The sequence below is a fragment of the Lupinus angustifolius genome, unplaced genomic scaffold (genome assembly GCF_001865875.1).
Source record: "Lupinus angustifolius cultivar Tanjil unplaced genomic scaffold, LupAngTanjil_v1.0 Scaffold_415, whole genome shotgun sequence".
NCBI lineage: Eukaryota > Viridiplantae > Streptophyta > Magnoliopsida > Fabales > Fabaceae > Lupinus > Lupinus angustifolius.
The window spans coordinates 218,059-240,736 of record NW_017727825.1 but is presented as its reverse complement, the minus strand read 5'-3'; the positions used below and the strand labels follow the sequence as shown (position 1 = coordinate 240,736).

The 22,678-nt window shown below is 33.7% G+C and overlaps 1 protein-coding gene and 1 long non-coding RNA gene across 4 annotated transcripts; one reads left to right on the top strand and one right to left on the bottom strand.

Annotated features, from left to right (window-relative positions):
- Window positions 1-14,212: 14,212 nt before the first annotated feature.
- On the bottom strand, window positions 14,213-21,428 carry LOC109341234. 3 transcript variants are annotated; one of them, XM_019579089.1, is made up of 8 exons: window positions 21,241-21,428; window positions 21,106-21,163; window positions 19,960-20,250; window positions 19,145-19,193; window positions 18,925-19,019; window positions 18,550-18,629; window positions 17,808-17,880; window positions 14,213-14,407 (listed from the first exon to the last, which is right to left on the bottom strand). In XM_019579089.1, the coding sequence occupies exons 1-7, from the start codon at window positions 21,354-21,356 to the stop codon at window positions 17,823-17,825; spliced, it is 747 nt and encodes a 248-aa protein (XP_019434634.1). In that variant the 5' UTR covers window positions 21,357-21,428; the 3' UTR covers window positions 14,213-14,407; window positions 17,808-17,822. The 3 variants fall into 3 exon arrangements, with proteins under 3 accessions (XP_019434634.1, XP_019434633.1, XP_019434635.1); XM_019579088.1 differs by lacking the exon at window positions 14,213-14,407 and having other exon boundaries at window positions 17,613-17,880; XM_019579090.1 differs by lacking the exon at window positions 14,213-14,407 and having other exon boundaries at window positions 17,613-17,880; window positions 18,938-19,019.
- LOC109341235 lies at window positions 18,296-19,921 on the top strand. The gene is made up of 2 exons (XR_002106917.1): window positions 18,296-18,382; window positions 19,799-19,921. It is a non-coding gene; the product is annotated as an uncharacterized LOC109341235 (long non-coding RNA).
- Window positions 21,429-22,678: the final 1,250 nt, after the last annotated feature.

The following is a 22,678-nucleotide window of genomic DNA, read 5'->3' as shown; positions in this document are numbered from 1 at the left end:
CTTTGTAAAAAATAAAGTCAACTATTTAATGATTGTATTAAGGAATTGGAGTTAGTTGATTTGTCGCTTATAAGTAGGAACTACACTTGGTATCGTTCTAGGAATGGAGCTATGAGTAGGCTTGATAGGTTCCCGTTATCTACTAGATGGCTCTTAAATTGGCTAGACTCTTATCAATAGGCCTTGTGTCGGGAATTTTCTGATCATTGTCATATTGTCTTGAGATATAAGAAGGTGGAGAAGGGGCCAATTCCTTTTAGATTCAAAAATTGTTGGATAAATCATCATAGCTTCGCTGATTTAATCTCCAACTCTTGGAATGAAGCTACTTGTATGGGCAAAAAGGCTTTTATAGGCAAGGAAAAATTGAAAGTGTTGAAGTATGCTATAAAAAGTTGGAATAAGGAGACTTTTGAGTGTTTGAATACAAAATTGGGGCAGTTGGCCCAGGACATTCAAGAATTGGATATTATGGGTGAAAATTCTGATTTAGATCCTGATCTTTTGTCCTTACGGAAAAGCCTCTCAGCAGACTGGTGGAAATATGCTAATTTGAAGGATAATCTCCTAAGTCAAAAATCTTAGAGCAAGTGGCTAAATGAGGGGGATGCAAACTCTAGTTAATTCCATGCTTGTATTAATAATAGAAGAATGAGGAATCAGACTCGTGGAGTCTGGATAGACGATGTATGGTGTGAGGAGGATTCAGGTATTAAGATGGGGATTAAAAATTACTTCAAAAGCCTTTTTTATTGTGACAACTTGGTAAAGTCGAGGTTGGATGGCGTTGATTTTCCGAGATTGGATCCAAATCAGCTTGATGGTTTGAATGCAAATATTTTGGAAGAGAAAATTAGAGATGTGGTGTGGAGTTGTGCTAGTGACAAGAGTCTGAGGCATGATGGTTTCAACTTCAAATTCTTTCAAGAGTTTTGGAGTGTGATCAAAAAGGACATTATTCTCTTTATTCAGGAGTTCTAGGTTAACAGTAAATTGCCTAAAGGTTTAAATTCTTCATTTATTGCTCTAATTTCGAAAATCATGAGTCCTAATAAGATTCAAGACTATCGGCCAATCTCCCTAGTTGGATCATTGTATAAGATTCTTGCTTAGATTCTGGCAGGAAGGCTTAAGAGAGTGATGGGTTCCTTAATTTCTCCTACTCAATCTGCGTTTACTCAAGATAGAAATATCTTGGATGTTGTAGTTGTCATTAATGAGATAATTCATTCGGCTAAAAATAATAAGGAATGTTGTTTGTTGTTCAAGATAGATTTTGAGAAAGCTTATAATTCAATGGATGAGAATTTCCTTGACTATATGCTCGGTCGGTTTGGTTTCTCAATGAAATGGAGGAAGTGGATTAATGCTTGTCTTTCATTAATGTCTATGTCAGTTTTAATTAATGGGAGTCCAATGGGGAACTTCTCTGTGTCCAGAGGCATTCGCTAGGGGATCCAATGGTGCCCTTCCTTTTTCTTATTGTAGTTGAAGGGTTTGTAGGTTTGGTTCGAAAGCCGAGAAGTGTGGGATTATTTGAGGGCTTTAGAATTGGAAGAGTGAATGTAGAAGTTTGTGACCTTCAGTTTGCAGATGACAATGTCATTGTTTATAAGCCTACTATGCAAAAATTTTGGTGTACGGAGACTATCTTGAGGTGTTTTGAGCTAACATAAGGTTTAAAAGTGAATGTTCATAAAAGTTCACTTTTTGGTTTACATGTGTCTGAATTCTTCATTATTGCTGTGAAGAACTTCCTTTCTTGTAAGATTGGAGCTATTCCTTTCTTTGGGTATTCCTATTGGAGCTAATCCGAGGAGGGTGTCTACGTGGCAAAGTATGATTGATGTCATTTCTAAGAGGTTGGCCTCGTGGAAATGCAAGCATATTTCTTTTGGAGGCAGAGTAGTTCATTTGAATGTTGTTCTTTCTAATATTTTTACTTACTTACTTTCCATCTATAAAGCTCTAAAGAAGGTGTTGGCAAAAATTATAACCCTTCAACGAAACTTTCTTTAGGGTTATAAGAGAGGTGGTAAGGGTATTTCTTAGGTGTCTTGGGTGGATGATTGCAAACCTAAGGAAGTAGGTGGTTTGGGTGTGCGTGATTTGTTCATTTTCAATGATTCCCTTTTGGGGAAATAGAGATGGCGTAAACTTATTAAACTGAACGATTTTTGGGTGAAGGTCATTAACTCAAAATATGGCTCTGATTTGTCTTTTTTTTGTAATTCTAGTGCTTCGATTTGGTGGAAGGATCTGGGAAAAGTGGGCTTGATCAATGGAGTGAATGGTGGTTGGTTTGCTCAAAATATCTGGAAGGAAATTGGTGATGGCGTTGAAACTCTTTTTTGGTCAGACATTTGGGTGGGTCAAAGAAAGTTAAAGGAGGTCTTCCCTAGGTTGTTTTCCCTAGCTCAAGATAGAGAGGCTAGTGTGTCAGATAGTGGTTGTTGGTTTGAAGATGTTCGGTCTTGGGAGATCCATTGGAGAAGGCCTTTGTTTGGTAGAGGGGAGTCATTGGTTAGTAATTTGCAGGTTATCATTCAGCATCATTTTTTCAAGCGTGAAGCAAATGATAGATGGATTTGGGGCTTAGATGCATCAGGGTCTTATGTGGTTAAGACTTCTTACTTGGCGCTCCTAAACCAAAGCAGTTCTCTGATAGGTAATGTCCTTAAAAAGTGTTGGATGAATTGTGGGCCCTCAAATATTAGTTGATTTGTTTGGAAGCTTATCAGAAGAAGGTTACCGATGAAAGACGAGTTGTTCAAGATGAATGTTTTGAGGATGGGTGATTTGATATGAGTTTATTGCAAGAGGTGTGTAGAATCTCTTGACCATTTATTCATCTTGTGTGTCTTTACTTCAAATGTGTGTAAGAGCTTCTACTCTTGGTTGCACATTCCTTTTCAAGTTACTTCTTCTATTTTACAATCCTTTAATTTGCATGAATCCCTTAGGAGTTCTAATAGGATAAAGTTGTGGCAATTGTTGTGGTTTGTTGTGGTGTAGTCAATCTGGATTATGAGGAATGAAGCTATTTTTAAGGAGAAATATGTGAGTTTTGTGGAAGTTATGAATTTGATCCAAACTAGATCTTGGATTTGCTTTTCATCCTTTTTTTGCTCCTACACATCTCTTACTTTTTCTAATTGGTGTATTGACCCTATGGTTTGTATTCATTCAGGTTGTAAATAACTTTCTTTATGTTCTTCTTGTATTAGGTGGACACCACTTGTGCTCTTTTCTAATACATCTTTTCCTTATCGAAAAAAGGTGAGCTAAACTCTCTAAAGAAAAGCTAAAAGTCAAAGTACAATTCGAAGTAGGAAAGTAGTATACAAATGAAATGGTTTAAAACTCCTTAAATAGTATTATGATGTTGGCTTTTGCACTCAACGCACCTTTGTTGCAATGAGCGTGAGATCCAGCTGACTTGGCACGACATTTAGACACACCAGTCTGCATTGAGTGTGACGCTCTTCACTGACTGTGACCTTTGGCTGAATCAGGTTGCGATGAGTGTGGCTTATTGCACTGAGCGCACCACCCATTGCACTGAACATGGAAGCGGTGCTGAGCATATTCTAGACAAGCTAATTGATTAATTTCTCAAATTTGGGCGCTCAATACAGGTTCTATGCTTAGTGTGGCTCTTCTTGCACTGAGCGTGGAAGTAGTATTGAGTGCAACTATCAGATGCTGCCAAATTCGACAGGCATAGATTTGACGTTGAGCATGGCCAAATTGAGTTCAACAACTCACATTTTCATGCTCTTTTGTCCATCATAAGCCTACAAAACCACTTAGGAGCAAAGTTAGCCCAAAATTTGATCTTTTAATCATGTAGGAATATTTTTCCAATGATTTATATGATTAAGTGGTAAAGTGCTATAAAAATTAAGTGTTCTTTATAGATTAATTTAGCACTTAAAACTTAGAACCTTGTTTATCCCCAAACAAGAGTCAAGTTGAGTTTTATTCAAACATGTTCGGTTTTACTAACACATAGAATTCATGATATGCACTTAGGAACATGTCATACACATAAGTGAGCAAGTAAGCCAATAATTTTTAGACTTAGTCTTCATATACTATCTAATTCATGCAAGTATTTTCTAACTACATACTCAATTATGAATATTTCAATTTAATAATTCATATGCCAATAGTCAGAAAGTGGGAACTCTCAATATTGTTTGAAGTGTTTAAGTGTATATCTCTCATAAACAAACAACAAATAAGCTTTGGTATTATCTCATGTATTTGATCAAGATGATAGATGATAAGGATCACTAAGGTTTTTTAAGGTTGTAATGTGGCCAAGCTACAAAAGATTTGGTTTTCTAGGTACAAAAATTTCTAGTGGTCTAAGAGAGCACTATCTAATTAGTGTATTCTTTCAAAACTTATTTGTCTCCTTTTTCTCATTACTTTTCCCTCACCACTCATCTTTTGTTCATACTCTTTATCATTTTGTAGAGTAGTTATTTTTGCTTTTGTTTAGATGAGTGGTGATCACGGAACTTTTCCACAAAACATACATCTTTATTTTTGTTCTCTCCAACTTGTTTATGATTATACATCTTTACTCTCTTATCCTACTAAGACTAGATCATGTTATAAGGACGTGTTTGGCCAATCGGTTTATTAAAATAATTTCCTTGATAATCTTCAAATTTCTATCACATGATCCATGTTTTTAAATATGCAAAAAAAAAAACAAATAGTGTAGGTTGTCACAACATTTTTTAGAATATCATGGCACCTTGAATACATACATCTCACTCTCAACTTACTCATAAACTTCCTGACATAAAACAACTTTATGTTATCATTTACATGTTCCTAAGAGTTATAGTCTAGCATTGACTTGCACATTTACACAATATACAAATCATAAGCATTTTTTCTTGAGTACTTAACTTATCATGTAAGAAAACAATTATTCGTGCAATTCAATTATTCATAATTCAAAAACATTTTATACCCAACCAAGCATGTTAATCAACAAAATTAAATCAGAAAGGAATATTATACATATCGCATTACTCTCCCAAACATAGGCTAAGTCCACCCCCTCCTCGGAATTTGGGTTGTCCCCAGTCCAACAAAACAATTCTCAACTTCCACACTAACAAAACATTAAAAGGTTCACAAATTCAAAAAAAAAGCAAATACAATACATAAATTAAAATTGTTTGGTTGCCTCCTAGGAAGCGCTCGTTTAACGTCAATAGCTTGACGTGTGTCAAGTGATGGCTCAATAAAATGACCAGTAATAGCAAGTTGGTGGGTCTCATTATCCAAATAAGAGTTAATTCTTTGCCTATTCACTATCTAAGTTTTCTGAGTGGTCGGTTCCAACAACTCAAAACCCCTATGGGGCATAACCTCTTTGATCACAAAGAATCCTGACCACTTAGACTTCAACTTTTCAGGAAAAAGTCATAGTCTAGAGTTGAAGAGTAGCATTTGTTGGCCTACTTGAAACTTCCTTTTGACAAGCTTGATGTCATGATATTTCTTAATTCATTCTTTGTATAACTCAGATGAATTATAGGCATGAAGCCTGGATTTATCTAATTGGTGCATCTGAGTTATACACTTGTCACCAGCCAAGTTCTCATCAAAGTTCAAGAACTTGATTATCCAATAAGCCTTGTGGACTAGCTCAACCAGTAAATGAAAAGATTTGTCATAAACAAGCTGAAAAGGGATACACCCTATACGTGTTTTGAATGTTGTTCGATATGCTCAAAGGGAATCATCTAGCTTATAGGATCAATCCTTATGAGACGTTGAAACGGTTTTTTCAAGGATGTGTTTCACATCTCGATTGGATACCTTAGCTTTCCCATTAGCTTGAGGGTGATAAGGTCAAGCAACCTTGTGATTCACGCCATAATGTTTCAGAACCTTGGAAAACTTAGCATTGCAGAAGTGTGAACCTCTATCAATGATGATGACTCACAGTATACCAAATCGTTCAAAAATATTTTTCTTTTAAAAATTTATCATCGTTTTGCCATCATTAGTGGGGAAGGCTATTACTTCTACCCACTTTGATACATAATCCACCCCCCACGAAGATATAAAAATTAGAATTGGAGGATGGAAAATGACCCATAAAATCAATATCCTAGCAGTTGAAGATTTCGACTTTTAGTATAGTTTGGAGCAGCATTTCATTGTGCAGCCCAATGACACCCATAGATTGCCAAACATCACGACTCTGCACATATGAATACGCATCTTTGAAAAAAGTTGGCCAATAGAAGCCAAATTGGAGGACCTTAGTGGCAGTCCTCTCACCATTATAGTGCCCACCGTAGGGCGAGTTGTGGTAATGCCAAAGGATGTTTTTAGCTTCATCCAGGCCTATGAACCTGCGCAATAGCTCGTCAGATCCATTTCAGAGTAAATGAGGATCATCCCACAAGTAGTAAGTGGCATCCGGGAGAAATTGTTTTTTCTTTTGATAATCAAGTTTAGGAATGATCTCAATCGCCTTATAATTGGCCAGGTCTGCAATTTATAGCCTTTCGCGAATATGAAACAATTTGTCATCGTGAAATGCCTCAGAAATTTCCCATTCACTTGAGGTCAACTCAGAATTGATCAACCTCGAGAGGTGGTCAGTAATAACATTTTCTTTTCCGCTTTTATCCTGGATTTTCAAGTCAAAATCTTGGAGCAACAAGACCCAGCGGATCAGTCGCGACTTGTAATCTGGCTTAGTCAACAAATATTTTATCGTGGCAGGATCAGTGTAAATTACTACCGTAGAGCCTATAAGGTAGCTTCAGAATTTTTCAAGTGCCTACACTATAGCCAACAACTCTTTTTAGTAGTTGCATAATTGCGTTCCGTAGCATTTAAAACCTTCCTTGCATTGTGTATGACATGAAAATTATTTTCAATTTGTTGGCCTATTACAGCCCCAATCGCATAATCACTTGCATTGCATATTAGTTCAAAATAATTTTTCAAGTTAGGTACAACAATGATTAGGGTGATAACTAGGTTCCACTTAAGCTCCTTAAAGGCTTTAAGGCAAGCCTCATCAAACAAAAAGGGACAGTCCTTATTTAAAAGATTGCTAAGGGGTTTAGAAATTTTTGAGAAGTCTTTGATAAATCGCAGGTAGAACCCAGCATGTCCAATGAAACTACGAATTCCCTTGACAATTGCAAGTATTAGTAATTTATAAATTTCTTCTATTTTAGCCTGATCGACCTCAAGTCCATTAGCATAAAGTTTATGACCCAAGACTATCCCTTTAGTGACCATAAAATGACACTTTCTCAATTTAAGACTAGATTGGTCTCAACACAATGCTTGAGCACGATCTCAAGATTTTGTAAGTAGAGATCAAAGGAGACCCCAAATATAGAGAAGTCAACCATGAAAACTTCTATCCATTTTTCCAAAAGATAAAAAAAATAGCCAACATACATCGCTAAAAGATGGCTAGCACATTACAAAACTCGAAAGGCATCCGCCGATAAGCAAAGACACAAAAGGGACATGTAAAAGTGATTTTTTCCTCATCAGCAGGGCCATCCATGATCTGATTGTATCTGGAATAGCCATCCAGAAAACAATAAAATGATTTAATGGCAAGTCGTTCAAGTATTTGATCCATAAAGGGTAATGAAAAGTGATCTTTCCGGATGGCTTTGTTAAGTCTCCGGTAATCAATACACATCCTCCAACCCGTAACTCTACGGATTGGGATGAGTTCATTATTCTCATTGGGGAAAGCATTCACCCCCTCCCCCTTTCAGTACTACTTGCATGGGGCTAACCCATGCACTATCCGAAATGGGGTAAATCATTCTAGCTTCAAGAAGCTTCATGACTTCACCCCACACCACCTCTTTCAAGGTGGGATTCAGCCTCCGTTGAGGCTGAGCAATCGGCTTATATCCATCTTCAATATGTATCTTATGTATATAAGAAGTCGGGCTGATTCATTTTAAATCGGCAAGGTTCTAGCTGATAGCCCTAGAATGGGCTTTGAGCACTTATACTAGTTGCTCTTCCTCCCTCTCATATAGGGAGCTGCTGATGGTAACCGGTTCTTCTTCCTTTCCCTCTAAGAATACATACTTGAGGTGGGAGGGCAATGTTTTCAATTCCGATTTCTTAACTGCTATGAGCTCAATAACTCTTTCCTCCACATCATTAGACAATATGGAGGACTCTTCTGGATCGAGGTCCATGAAATCCTCTAAGGGGTCAACCAAAAATTCCTCATGATTGGCTTACATGCTCACTTCATTAATAACATCCAACGAAAAACAATATCCTTTATCATTGGGGTTGTGCATAGCCTCAAAGACATTGAAAGTGAGTTCCTCATCCTGGACCCTCACTTTCAACTTCCCATTATCCATATCAATAATGACCTTGGCAGTCTTCATGAATGGCCTCCCAAGAATGAGAGGCGCATCGACGTCTTCGTCGATTTCTAGGATAACAAAATTAGCATGGAAGACAAATTTTTTTACCCTGACTAGAACATCCTCTACAACTCCATGAGGATACTTCATTGAAAAATCTACGAGTTGTAGAGACATTCGAGTTTGACTAATCTCAAGATTACATATCATATGGAGCATGGATAAGGGCATTAAGTTGATGCTAGCTCCTAAATCTAGGAGGGCCTTTCTTTAGGTAGGTTCTAAATAGTAACATGCAGGGTAAAACTATTAGGGTCTTTAGACTTAGGTGGAATGAACTTCTGAATTACGGCACTATAGCTCGCATCTAGTTCCCAATCTCATTTTCTAGAAGCTAGCGCTTCTCAGTATGAAGTTCCTTCATGAACTTCGCATAAGACGACATTTGTTCTACTGTCTTAGCAAATGGGATACTTATTTACAATCTATGAAATATATCCACAAATCACTTAAATTGTCGCTCATGACATTGCTTGGTTTGTACCTCAGAGAAAGGGAATAACTTAATTGGTATTTCATTTTGCTCACTAGTTCACTCATCTACCTTCACATTCTATTTTGAACCACTTGGTTTGGGATTTCCTAAAGGAGAACTAGGCTCATTGGTTTTTTCTTTTGCATCCCTCTTAATGTTCTCCTCACCACCTACATCATAGTCAACTATTTTTTTCCCTAGTGGTTATTGCTTGACACTACTCTTTGGGGTTTGGCTCTAACTTAAGTGAGGCATCAATACTTTTTTGGTTGGTCAAGGACAATTGCACAAATTGGTTAAATATGTCCTCTAACTCGGTTGTTTTATCCTGATAGGGTGGTTAAAATGAGGGTTGGCTATTGGAGGGGCCAACATCATTCCTCCAAGGCTGGTTGTAATTCTGGTTATTAAACCCTTGGTTGCCATTTTGATAGTAACTACAAGGCCTCTATTGGTTCCCCATGTATTTCACTTTCTCATATTGAATGCAACATTAAGTCGGGTGATCACCAAGGCATACATCACATTGTATAGCTTGTTGGCTATGGGGACTCTTAGACAATATTTTAAGTTGTTGTGGCAAGTTTACCATTTGTTTCGTTAACGCTTCAAGCTGTTGAGTCAATAGTGTGTTCTGGACAAGAATAGAATCATGTGTGTCCAGTTCCAAAATTCCCCTTTTCGGAGGGTTACGTCGGCCATTGTGAATTTGTTGGTCGCTTAGAATCATAGCTTTGATAATGTTAACAACATCATCATAGCTCTTATCAGCAAGAGAGCCACTAGCTGTGGCATTTAGGATCAACCTATGTTGTTGCTGCAATCCATCCAAAAGAAGTGTATTTGGGTTTCTCTGTCAAACCTATGATTAGGACACTACCTTAATAACGACTTATACCTCTCTCATGTCTCACACAAGGTTTCATTGGCAGATTGGGATAAAGTCGATATCATCGTTTTTTCCTACATATATTTCGAGTGGGAGAAGAATCAGGCTAAGAACCTAGCTCTTAATAGTTCCTAATCTTCCACAACTTGAGGTTGTTGATCGAGATAACATTCCTTGGCCCTTCCAATCAATGAAAATGACAACATTCGGAGGAACAACCTGGTTCTTCCTCTTCGTTCATGTCGACCATACAGTACAACTCATAGAACTTGACCAAATGAGAATGTGGATCCTCATAGTCCATACATGTAAAGGGTACACCTTCTAATACCTGGACAAGGCCAATTTTTAATTACAAACGTCGAGCATCCTTCGATGGGTACCTCGGTGCATCACCATTAAAGAAGTTTTGGTAAGGGGGATTCATACCTCTTAAGCCATCGGCCCTGATGGCTTGGTTCTGTTGCTGCTCCGCCATAGCTTCTTCGACTATAGTCTCCAAATGTGAAGTTTGTAACTGTATGGCTAGGAGCCTTTGTATCCTTGTCGAACTGTTATTCTTTCTTGTGGTTCTTTTGATCTCTGAATCAAATCGTAATTGATTGTTCGGAGTTTTACCTCGCATATAAGATAGCCTCCAAAGGGCAATAAATAAATGCAAAGAAAAGAAAAACGCAGAGAAATAGTGTATTATGTTATATTACTAGTTTTAGACACAATTCCCCTACAACGACGCCATTTTGCTAACCAACAAATAGGTGTAAAAACTACTACCTCGGTGTTACAAACAAGTGTATAAAAAAGTAATTTATTGTCTCCAAAGAAATTTCTATAAAACTATAGTCTTTCAACTATAAACTACTTCTCAACTCAATAATTTTAGGTTGTCTGTTGTGTGACACAAAGATTCGATTATACTTTATAATATTTTAAACGTAGATGGGGTTAAACTTCACATTCACTCTCAAATAAAGCAAGTCTATGTCTAGCAAATACAATATATGTTGAGTAATGCAAGTTCCGATTTCATGCAAAAATAACTTAAGCAATTATTCTAAGTTCATGCAAAAGTTTATCAAACTAACGCAAGCATTAAGTAAATACAAAACTCAAAATGTAAATGAACTTCTTGGAATATATTTGAATCAAAGATGGTTACATCAAGTTTGTGCTACATTTAATCCCAACTAAAAGGTTCTTAGCTACTCATATCTACACAATGTAAGAATGATAGGGAAATATAGTCATGAGGTGATAGAACCACACACAATCGAGTAACAATTATCACACACAATCGAGTTTCAATGAACTAAGTGAGCTAAACTCTCTAAAGATAATCTAAAAAAACAAATTACAATTGGAAGTAGTAAAGTGGTGTACAGATGAAATGGTTTAACACTCCTTAAATAGTGTTATGATGCTGGCTTCTGTGCTAAACGCATTGTTGTTGCGTTGAGCATGGGATCCAGCTATCTTGGCACAACGTTTGGACTCAACAGTCTGCGCTGAGCATGACCTTTTGTTGAACTAGGTTGCGATGAGTGTGGAAGCGGCACTTAGCGTATTCTAGACAATGGCTAATTGATTAATTCATGCTATTTTGTCCATCATAACCCTACAAAACTACTTGGAAGCAAACTTAGCCCAAAATTTGATCATTTAATCATGTATGAGTATTTTTCCAATAATTAAGTTGATTAGGTTGTAAAGTGATATAAAAGTTAAGTGTTCTTTATATATCAATTTAACACTTAACAGCCTGGGGTTGTAATTTATAAATAGGGAGGAAGTGAAGAAGAATATGACTTCACGAAAAAAAAACCTATTTTGTCTCTAATAGAGTTTTGATAAGACCTGTCCTCAAGAAACCCCCTATGAACTTTAAAAATGTAGAAAACTAAATATAGCTCATTTGCATATCTTTGGGTGTAAAGGTTTTGTTCTTAATAATAGAAAATATAATATTTGTAAATTTGATGCAAAATGTGATGAAGGCATGTTTCTTGGTTATTCTCTGACTAGTAAAGCATATAGAATTTTAATCAGAGAACTTTAACCATACAAGAGTCTATACATGTATTATTTGATGAAACTAACTCCTCCAAGTAGGAAAAAGTTGTTTTTTATGATGATTTACCAAGCACATCGCAAAGTGTAGTTCCAACTATTGAAGAACTCAATGATATTGAGCAAATAAAATTTAATGATGATCTACCTTAACAAGAAGGGCAAATACATTCTGATTTATTAAAGGAATGGAGAACCCATAGAGATCATCATATTGACAATATCATCAGTGACATAAACAAGGGAATATCCACTCAACTTAATTTATGTGATGCATGTTTTAATATGCCATTTGTCTCTCAAATAGAACCATCTAAAATGGATGATACTATTAAGTATGAACACTGTATTCTTGTTATGCAAGAATAGCTTAATCATATGGAGAGAAACCCGATTTGGGAACTTGTTCCTAAACCTAGTAATAGGCAAGTCATAGGAACTCGTTAGGTATTTAGAAATAAATCAGATGAAAATGATATTATTATTACAAATAAGGTCATGCTAGTAGCCCAAGGCTATATCCAAAAGCAGGGAATTGATTTCGATGAAACATTCACTCATGTGGTTAGACTTGAGGCTATAAGACTATTATTAGTTTATGCATGTTCATTAAACTTTCAACTTTATCAAATGGATGTTAAGAGTGTCTTTTAAGATCGTTATATATAAGAGGAGGTCTATGTTGAATAACCTCCTAATTTTGACGATTATAAATACCCCTCCTATGTATATAAATTTAAAGCAAGCTCTGAGGACTTGATATGATAGACTTGTTAATTTTTTATGTGAAAAGGGTTTTGAAAAAGGTAAGAACGATACTATATTCTTTATTAAGAAAATTGATCATCACATACTACTTATTCAAATCTACGTTTATGATATTATTTTCGGTTATACTAACCATGATTTGTGTAATGTAATATGTTTATACTATCTCTTCATGTAAGAGAGAAATAGAATTAGGTGTCCTTCATGTAATATGTCTAATTCTCTCATAAACATATTACAGTCATTTTATTTGATTACTTGCTTGTCCTTCACAAAAACAACAAAGGGAAGAGATAGAGAAAATTATTGAAAAGATATAGAATATGGCTGATATAGACAATAACTAATTGCTTAAGGATAAATACAGTACCTAATGCGTGAAGTCTGTAATCCACTATTGTAGAAAAAATTGTTCTTGGAAAATTATAGGAATTCGGAATCAAAAGTGATATTATTGTAATTGACTACTTTCATTTGGGCACATCTTCTGTCTCACCAAATTTGTCATTTCATATGTCCCTTATTGTAATTTGGTTAAAACATATATATTTAAGCTAAAAGTTTAATTATTCAGTTATTTTTTAATTAATCACATAAAATAACACATTTTATTTTATAGAACAGAAGATTTGTTTCATTATCTCTCAGGGAAGCAAAAGTGTGATTGAAATTTATGTCGGCTAACACATTTATCATTGAGTATTAAATCTATGCCCTGACAGTGTAAAGATGTATACACAGTAAGTACATCATCTATCGTTCATTTGGATTATTTTTCTGAAAAGTCAATGATGATTGAAAATGAATGTTGAATGATGCAGTGATAGTGTATACATCTTTTTCTTTTTACCATTTAGGACAAGATTTCTTGAACAAATTTTTTCAGACCTCCAAAACTACCCATCTTTATCATTAACCATTGAAAAAATTAATGATGAACATATGTTTACTTTATCCTTAAAATGAGAGACCTCGAAAAGAGGAACCCTAATTTATTAAGCTGATATACTCAATGCGAGTTCATGGGTAGAAAGTTAAAATGCCAAACCAATTTTAACAATAGTTTTATTGTGGTTACTAAATGCACTCAATTTCTCTATTAATACTATGTATTTTGTTACAGTCTTGATTTGACTTTTATTTTTATAAACTTGTGATTGGTAAATATGAACTATAAATTGACAAATTAGAGTATAAATATTTTTCACAATATAAAAAAACAAATAAAGTAGTTAGGACTCTCCTGAATGTAAAAAAGTTTTATACAAACAGTGATAACTTAAAAGAGAATAAATAAACTGTGGTATAAGAAGATAAATTATCTCATTCAGCCATTAAATCATGATATATATCATATTTAATCATTTTTTATAAAAATATTTCTAAAACAAAACAATATATGTCATACTTTTACTGGCTAGAGGAGATAAGTTATCTCCTAATACGAGGAAACACTTTATTTTCAACTTAAAATTATAATCCTAGTAAACTAAACTTTCACAGCTTGAAAAATCTTATTATATAAGGTAATATAGCATCTTATATGGGAAACTGCTATCACAAGTTTTCTATTGCCTTTTTTCTTTAATATCTCATTCCAACAATGTGAAACAGTTGTTACTTTTCCTACATCTGAGATAATAATATGATCTTGGTCTAACATGTCACTACAAAAATGGAACAAGGAAACCATAGCATTAGGTACAAATCATATTTACATGTTCTTCCTTTCTTAATTTGGAGTGATCCCAACTAAAAGGTTCTTAGCTACTCATATCTACACAATGTAAGAATGATAGGGAAATATAGTCATGAGGTGATAGAACCACACACAATCGAGTAACAATTATCACACACAATCGAGTTTCAATGAACTAAGTGAGCTAAACTCTCTAAAGATAATCTAAAAAAACAAATTACAATTGGAAGTAGTAAAGTGGTGTACAGATGAAATGGTTTAACACTCCTTAAATAGTGTTATGATGCTGGCTTCTGTGCTAAACGCATTGTTGTTGCGTTGAGCATGGGATCCAGCTATCTTGGCACAACGTTTGGACTCAACAGTCTGCGCTGAGCATGACCTTTTGTTGAACTAGGTTGCGATGAGTGTGGAAGCGGCACTTAGCGTATTCTAGACAATGGCTAATTGATTAATTCATGCTATTTTGTCCATCATAACCCTACAAAACTACTTGGAAGCAAACTTAGCCCAAAATTTGATCATTTAATCATGTATGAGTATTTTTCCAATAATTAAGTTGATTAGGTTGTAAAGTGATATAAAAGTTAAGTGTTCTTTATATATCAATTTAACACTTAACAGCCTGGGGTTGTAATTTATAAATAGGGAGGAAGTGAAGAAGAATATGACTTCACGAAAAAAAAACCTATTTTGTCTCTAATAGAGTTTTGATAAGACCTGTCCTCAAGAAACCCCCTATGAACTTTAAAAATGTAGAAAACTAAATATAGCTCATTTGCATATCTTTGGGTGTAAAGGTTTTGTTCTTAATAATAGAAAATATAATATTTGTAAATTTGATGCAAAATGTGATGAAGGCATGTTTCTTGGTTATTCTCTGACTAGTAAAGCATATAGAATTTTAATCAGAGAACTTTAACCATACAAGAGTCTATACATGTATTATTTGATGAAACTAACTCCTCCAAGTAGGAAAAAGTTGTTTTTTATGATGATTTACCAAGCACATCGCAAAGTGTAGTTCCAACTATTGAAGAACTCAATGATATTGAGCAAATAAAATTTAATGATGATCTACCTTAACAAGAAGGGCAAATACATTCTGATTTATTAAAGGAATGGAGAACCCATAGAGATCATCATATTGACAATATCATCAGTGACATAAACAAGGGAATATCCACTCAACTTAATTTATGTGATGCATGTTTTAATATGCCATTTGTCTCTCAAATAGAACCATCTAAAATGGATGATACTATTAAGTATGAACACTGTATTCTTGTTATGCAAGAATAGCTTAATCATATGGAGAGAAACCCGATTTGGGAACTTGTTCCTAAACCTAGTAATAGGCAAGTCATAGGAACTCGTTAGGTATTTAGAAATAAATCAGATGAAAATGATATTATTATTACAAATAAGGTCATGCTAGTAGCCCAAGGCTATATCCAAAAGCAGGGAATTGATTTCGATGAAACATTCACTCATGTGGTTAGACTTGAGGCTATAAGACTATTATTAGTTTATGCATGTTCATTAAACTTTCAACTTTATCAAATGGATGTTAAGAGTGTCTTTTAAGATCGTTATATATAAGAGGAGGTCTATGTTGAATAACCTCCTAATTTTGACGATTATAAATACCCCTCCTATGTATATAAATTTAAAGCAAGCTCTGAGGACTTGATATGATAGACTTGTTAATTTTTTATGTGAAAAGGGTTTTGAAAAAGGTAAGAACGATACTATATTCTTTATTAAGAAAATTGATCATCACATACTACTTATTCAAATCTACGTTTATGATATTATTTTCGGTTATACTAACCATGATTTGTGTAATGTAATATGTTTATACTATCTCTTCATGTAAGAGAGAAATAGAATTAGGTGTCCTTCATGTAATATGTCTAATTCTCTCATAAACATATTACAGTCATTTTATTTGATTACTTGCTTGTCCTTCACAAAAACAACAAAGGGAAGAGATAGAGAAAATTATTGAAAAGATATAGAATATGGCTGATATAGACAATAACTAATTGCTTAAGGATAAATACAGTACCTAATGCGTGAAGTCTGTAATCCACTATTGTAGAAAAAATTGTTCTTGGAAAATTATAGGAATTCGGAATCAAAAGTGATATTATTGTAATTGACTACTTTCATTTGGGCACATCTTCTGTCTCACCAAATTTGTCATTTCATATGTCCCTTATTGTAATTTGGTTAAAACATATATATTTAAGCTAAAAGTTTAATTATTCAGTTATTTTTTAATTAATCACATAAAATAACACATTTTATTTTATAGAACAGAAGATTTGTTTCATTATCTCTCAGGGAAGCAAAAGTGTGATTGAAATTTATGTCGGCTAACACATTTATCATTGAGTATTAAATCTATGCCCTGACAGTGTAAAGATGTATACACAGTAAGTACATCATCTATCGTTCATTTGGATTATTTTTCTGAAAAGTCAATGATGATTGAAAATGAATGTTGAATGATGCAGTGATAGTGTATACATCTTTTTCTTTTTACCATTTAGGACAAGATTTCTTGAACAAATTTTTTCAGACCTCCAAAACTACCCATCTTTATCATTAACCATTGAAAAAATTAATGATGAACATATGTTTACTTTATCCTTAAAATGAGAGACCTCGAAAAGAGGAACCCTAATTTATTAAGCTGATATACTCAATGCGAGTTCATGGGTAGAAAGTTAAAATGCCAAACCAATTTTAACAATAGTTTTATTGTGGTTACTAAATGCACTCAATTTCTCTATTAATACTATGTATTTTGTTACAGTCTTGATTTGACTTTTATTTTTATAAACTTGTGATTGGTAAATATGAACTATAAATTGACAAATTAGAGTATAAATATTTTTCACAATATAAAAAAACAAATAAAGTAGTTAGGACTCTCCTGAATGTAAAAAAGTTTTATACAAACAGTGATAACTTAAAAGAGAATAAATAAACTGTGGTATAAGAAGATAAATTATCTCATTCAGCCATTAAATCATGATATATATCATATTTAATCATTTTTTATAAAAATATTTCTAAAACAAAACAATATATGTCATACTTTTACTGGCTAGAGGAGATAAGTTATCTCCTAATACGAGGAAACACTTTATTTTCAACTTAAAATTATAATCCTAGTAAACTAAACTTTCACAGCTTGAAAAATCTTATTATATAAGGTAATATAGCATCTTATATGGGAAACTGCTATCACAAGTTTTCTATTGCCTTTTTTCTTTAATATCTCATTCCAACAATGTGAAACAGTTGTTACTTTTCCTACATCTGAGATAATAATATGATCTTGGTCTAACATGTCACTACAAAAATGGAACAAGGAAACCATAGCATTAGGTACAAATCATATTTACATGTTCTTCCTTTCTTAATTTGGAGTGAAGGGTTTCATTCTTCTGGCGTTATGTTCATTGCAAGGCCTTTTATCGCATGCCGGCATTGAAACCTGAGAAGAGAAAAGAGGACACAAGTCAGTTAGAAGTGAGCAATGGCAAGTGATATAAGGGTCAAAAAGTGGAGGAAAAATACTAGAGAATAACAACAATAAAACTTTTATTCCACTAAGCGGGGTCAACTACATGGATCGAACGACGTCGTAATGCTCTATTAGAAATCATGTTCATTGATAATACCAGAGAAGATGAGGAAAATTATAATACTGGTAGATTGTAAAATAGAATGGTATATAATATGAAGAAATCTCAAATGTTCAATAGCAAAAGAAATTTATGGTCCCCTGGCAAACAACAATAGTCTGCTTAGACATAACATGACAGTTCTAAAATGCAAGAAAAAACTCATAATGATGAATGAATTTCCAGTTATGGGTATTGAGCATTTACTTCAAAGAACTGAATTTTTTTCAATGGACAGTTATATCTGTAAAAGAGAATGGGGTTCATTTACTTAAAATGACGGCTCAGTGCACGAGACTCCTACTTAATGGGGTCTGGGAAGATAGATACATACATCCTTAACCCGCTAGCGAAGATGTAAGTCAATACCTAATACTAGAGAAAAAATAAAACACGCAATTTGGCTAGCAGCACACAAGGAAATTAATCTAACAACAAAGCAACCTCACGAGATAATATTCATAACATGTGAAAGATACCAGATTAAATCTTCTGAGGTAGGAGCAGCTGTTTCCTGATCCTGATTTCGGCACTTAAACAGTAGCCGTAGAGGCACAACCTATGGTGACAATACAATTCAGTTGCAGGCAATACATGCAAAATAACATGAGAAAAACTAAAATAACTGAAATATAGCATTTATGACTTAAATTAAACACAAGTATTAAGGCAACTTTAAAAACTCATATGCTACATTAAAGTTTAGGAAGCAGCAAACATAAATAACACCTGCTAACTTCTTTACCAAAAAAACAAACAGCACCTGAAGCCCTATGCAAACAGGCAAGAACATATACTTCCTAATTTCCAACATCCAAAAAACAGAGTATGGAATTCCATGTGCATTAGTTTACCTTTCTGTTACACCTAAAATCACGTTTAGGAAGAAAATGTAGAGGCTGATTGAAAGAAGAAGGTGCCTTAACTAAAACGAACAATTTCATAGGACCTACAATGGAACAAAAAAACAAGTATAAGCATCATGTTATTATGTGGCAAATTCAAACAAATAATGAGGCAAGATGGAGATTAATGTTTATCTGCTGATATGAAGAAGCAAAATGGATTAAGTACCAGGATAGGTGACTGACCCAACACCTTTTGATATCAATGTCCGAATTGCCTGTTACATAAAAATGAGAGATAATCTCCAACAACCATATTTGAATATTTACTTTGAAATGAAAACAAAAGCAAGACCCAAACTGGTCCCTCAAAAAATGAACAGGGGCACTTTTGGTCTCTAGAAAAAAGAGCTAACCAATTTAATCCTTCAAAATACAAAGTGGGAAACATTAGCCCTTCCATTTGGTTGAATGAAAATTTTCAAGGATAAGTTGGCACACAATTCAATTATTAGAGACTATTTATGTCCCTAAAAAATAATGGAATGATTGAAGTATCCTACATTTGTAATCTTGAGGAACTAAGTAGTTAGTTTTAGGAGACAAGTTTGGGCCTTTATACTATTTGTATTTTTGCGAGCTAAATTTTGGAGAGGAAAGAATAGAAAGGAAAGACTTAAAGACATGAGATACACTTACGAGATGGTTGTGCAGCCTTTTATTTCCATTTCTTCCCCTCTAAAATTCAACTCGCAGACGGACCCTAAGAGTCCGTTTGCGAATTAGGTTTTTGAGGGGAAAATGATAAATGGAATATTTCAGAATCATCTCATAAGTGCATTCCACGTCTCACAAGTTTTCCCTCCCCCTGTAGAACTCATAGTCTGTTAACGAGTTGGGTTTTGGAAGGAATGAAGGAAAAGGGAAGGCTTCAGAATCATCTCACAAATGTATTTCATGTCTCTCAAACTTTTCCCTTCCCTCCACCACCCTCCAAAAACCAACTTGCAAAGAGACCCAATGAAAAAAAATGATTACAAGAACCTTTCTTGAAAGGGCATCGGCAGCTTTAGTCCTAGCAAAATCATCTGCAACAATGGGAAGAGAAGTTCCATGGGAAAATTGTAAGATATAAAGGTGGTGAGGTCGTAATGGTGTAGCTCCAAGAGCAAAAATCACTTCTTCAACGTTGGGAATAAGTTTAATTGCAGTTTGTATATTTGAAAATGCACTCATCAACTTATCCATCCTCTTGATTCCACGCTTGATATCTCTCATTTGGCTCAAATGTTTTCTCCGAAATGATGCCTTTGCTTCACTTCCCATTTCCATCTCCTGGGATTAACAAAATCAGCCTCTAAATTCAATTCCATATATAATATAGGTGGACATATACCTTTGGTCTATACACGTAAAAACGAAATTTAATTCAGTTCTCATATAAATTTGGTACCTATATTTTATCTCTTTCACAACAAGTACCAAATTCAAATAATTGTACATATAGGTACCTATTTTTTTAAATTTTACATATAAGAACCAAGAGAAAATGACTAAATAAGCAGCAAAATCAAATTGTATTTTTTAAATCTGATATTTAATATTAGTCTTTAATATGTTTTTTTCTATATAATTTTTTCCCTAGCTTTTAACTCTCGATAATGTATCAACACCACAATTGATCACATCAGTAAATATTGTATGACACATGTCACATTCAATATTTACTAGCCACATCATCCTTATCGATAAAAATCAAATTTTTGGAACATATGAGTATCAAAACCAAAAAAAAAACTATTGAAGAGTAAAACCAAAACTCGCTGAGCTATATTTAAGCCTTAATATTATAACTTCCCACTGTGTCCTTAAGAATAATTTTCAATTTGACGTCTTTTTTTGGACTAAGGGTATCTCATCATCACCACGTAAGCAACTAATTCGTTTCGGGATTCGTGATTGTCTCTGGCAACAAGTGTCGCTCCAGAACTCTGGAGCTTTTGGTCATCCAATTTGGCCTCTTTAATTTAACACTAATAAACAGAAAAGACCAAGCTGAAAGTAATTGCACATAAAAAATAATCATAATGAGAACCAAATTGAAAAAAATGAGGACTCATATAGGGACCAAAAGTATATTTTAAATTGAAAACCTGAGAAACTAAAAGGAATTGATAGATAAATAAATACCAGATTTTTATATTGAGAATGCAACGAATCAAATTCAATGCTCATATCTTGTACAGTGCTGCACCATAAACCAAATAATGAAAACGATGACATGTACATGAGATATTGAAAATTGAAGGGAAAAAGAGAAATTACGAAGGGATTTGATGGTGCATGTAAAGAAGAAACCCTAGAACATCAATGATTGTGTGGAACACTGAGGATCCATCCAATGTTGTTGTCGACACTGTTTCTGATTCTGATTCATTCATCACGAAAGTGGAATCTCAGAGAGAGGGGTGAATTCAAATTTTGAAGTATTGGGCCAATTTATAATTGTCTCGTCCAAAATCTACTATGTTATATGCAGCTACACTGTAACAGAGAGTTTTTAACGCTGCAATAATAAATAAATATAAATATAAATGAATGATAAATAATATATTTAATGTGTATAAATATTTACATTAATCATGCATATATATTACACTCTATCATCTCTTTCTAAGTGTAGTCATATCATACAAATCAACTAAATTATTTAGTTTTATGTTTTCACTAAAATTGTTATTCCTATTATACCGTTTTTTCTTTATTGTATTTCATATTAGGGATGAGAGTGTCTCACTCCATTTGCTCACCCAATTTAGCCTCATAAATTAGACATGCATATGGTTGGATTTCATCAAATATAGGCATAAATTCATGTTAAAAAATAAAACTCAATCAATATTTAGGATTGAGTTGGGAAATTGTTTGTTAATTACCTGTCTCAACTCAATTTTTTTCACATTTAACTTTTGTTTATTTGTGTTTGATCAATCGTATACAATATTATCTACTTAACCCAGACTAGATAGTACATTCGATTGCACCAATATATCTACTTATAGAATGTTATCTTTTAATAATTTTTTATGGTAATTTTGGACACTCTTGTGCCAATGATTTACTTCAAAGTACCTATATCATTTGATATATTATTGATTATCTAATTTTTTATCATATATACAGATATAGAAATGTTTCATAAAGTATTTGCATGTATACCAATTTATATGTCGAACTACATATATATTGTTAAATTTTAACTTTATTGGTAAAATTAGTCTTTTATAAAAATAATGTTAAATTAATATCAATGAGAAATTCTAGCTCATGTATTTTGTTCTAACTTTGATTATTAGATCATTATCATTTTATTGTATATAAATATCAATATTATTACATTAACCACTTTTAACTCTTAAACTTACTTACTTATCTCTTTCTTCTCAATCAAATTTGTATTTTGATAGTGATTTCCTCCGAATATCAACATTGGTATCCTATATTGTTGCATTGCTACTACTGTGAGTTTAATTGCAACGACTTCCTTATTAGCCGATTAGTAATATAACAATATATTTATATATGGTCAATTTCATAAACTAGTAAATCTTGAGGGGTAATTAGGAATAAAAAATAGTTCATAGTAGTTACTTGAAAAGGCATAAGGTTTTAAGAAATACTTAGAAATCAATGATTAATTTCACTAAGCGAAATGACTAAGAAAGATGTAGAAATCAATGATTTGTTGATGAACATGATTTAT

Coding starts and splice junctions, on each gene's coding strand:
- LOC109341234 (XM_019579089.1), bottom strand. CDS start 21,356: ATGAATGAATCAGAATCAGAAACAGTGTCGACAACAACATTGGATGGA. Junction 19,020..19,144: donor TGGGTCAGTCACCTATCCTG/GTACTTAATCCA, acceptor GTTCCATTGTAG/GTCCTATGAAATTGTTCGTT. Junction 17,881..18,549: donor ACCTCAGAAGATTTAATCTG/GTATCTTTCACA, acceptor TTCTCTTCTCAG/GTTTCAATGCCGGCATGCGA.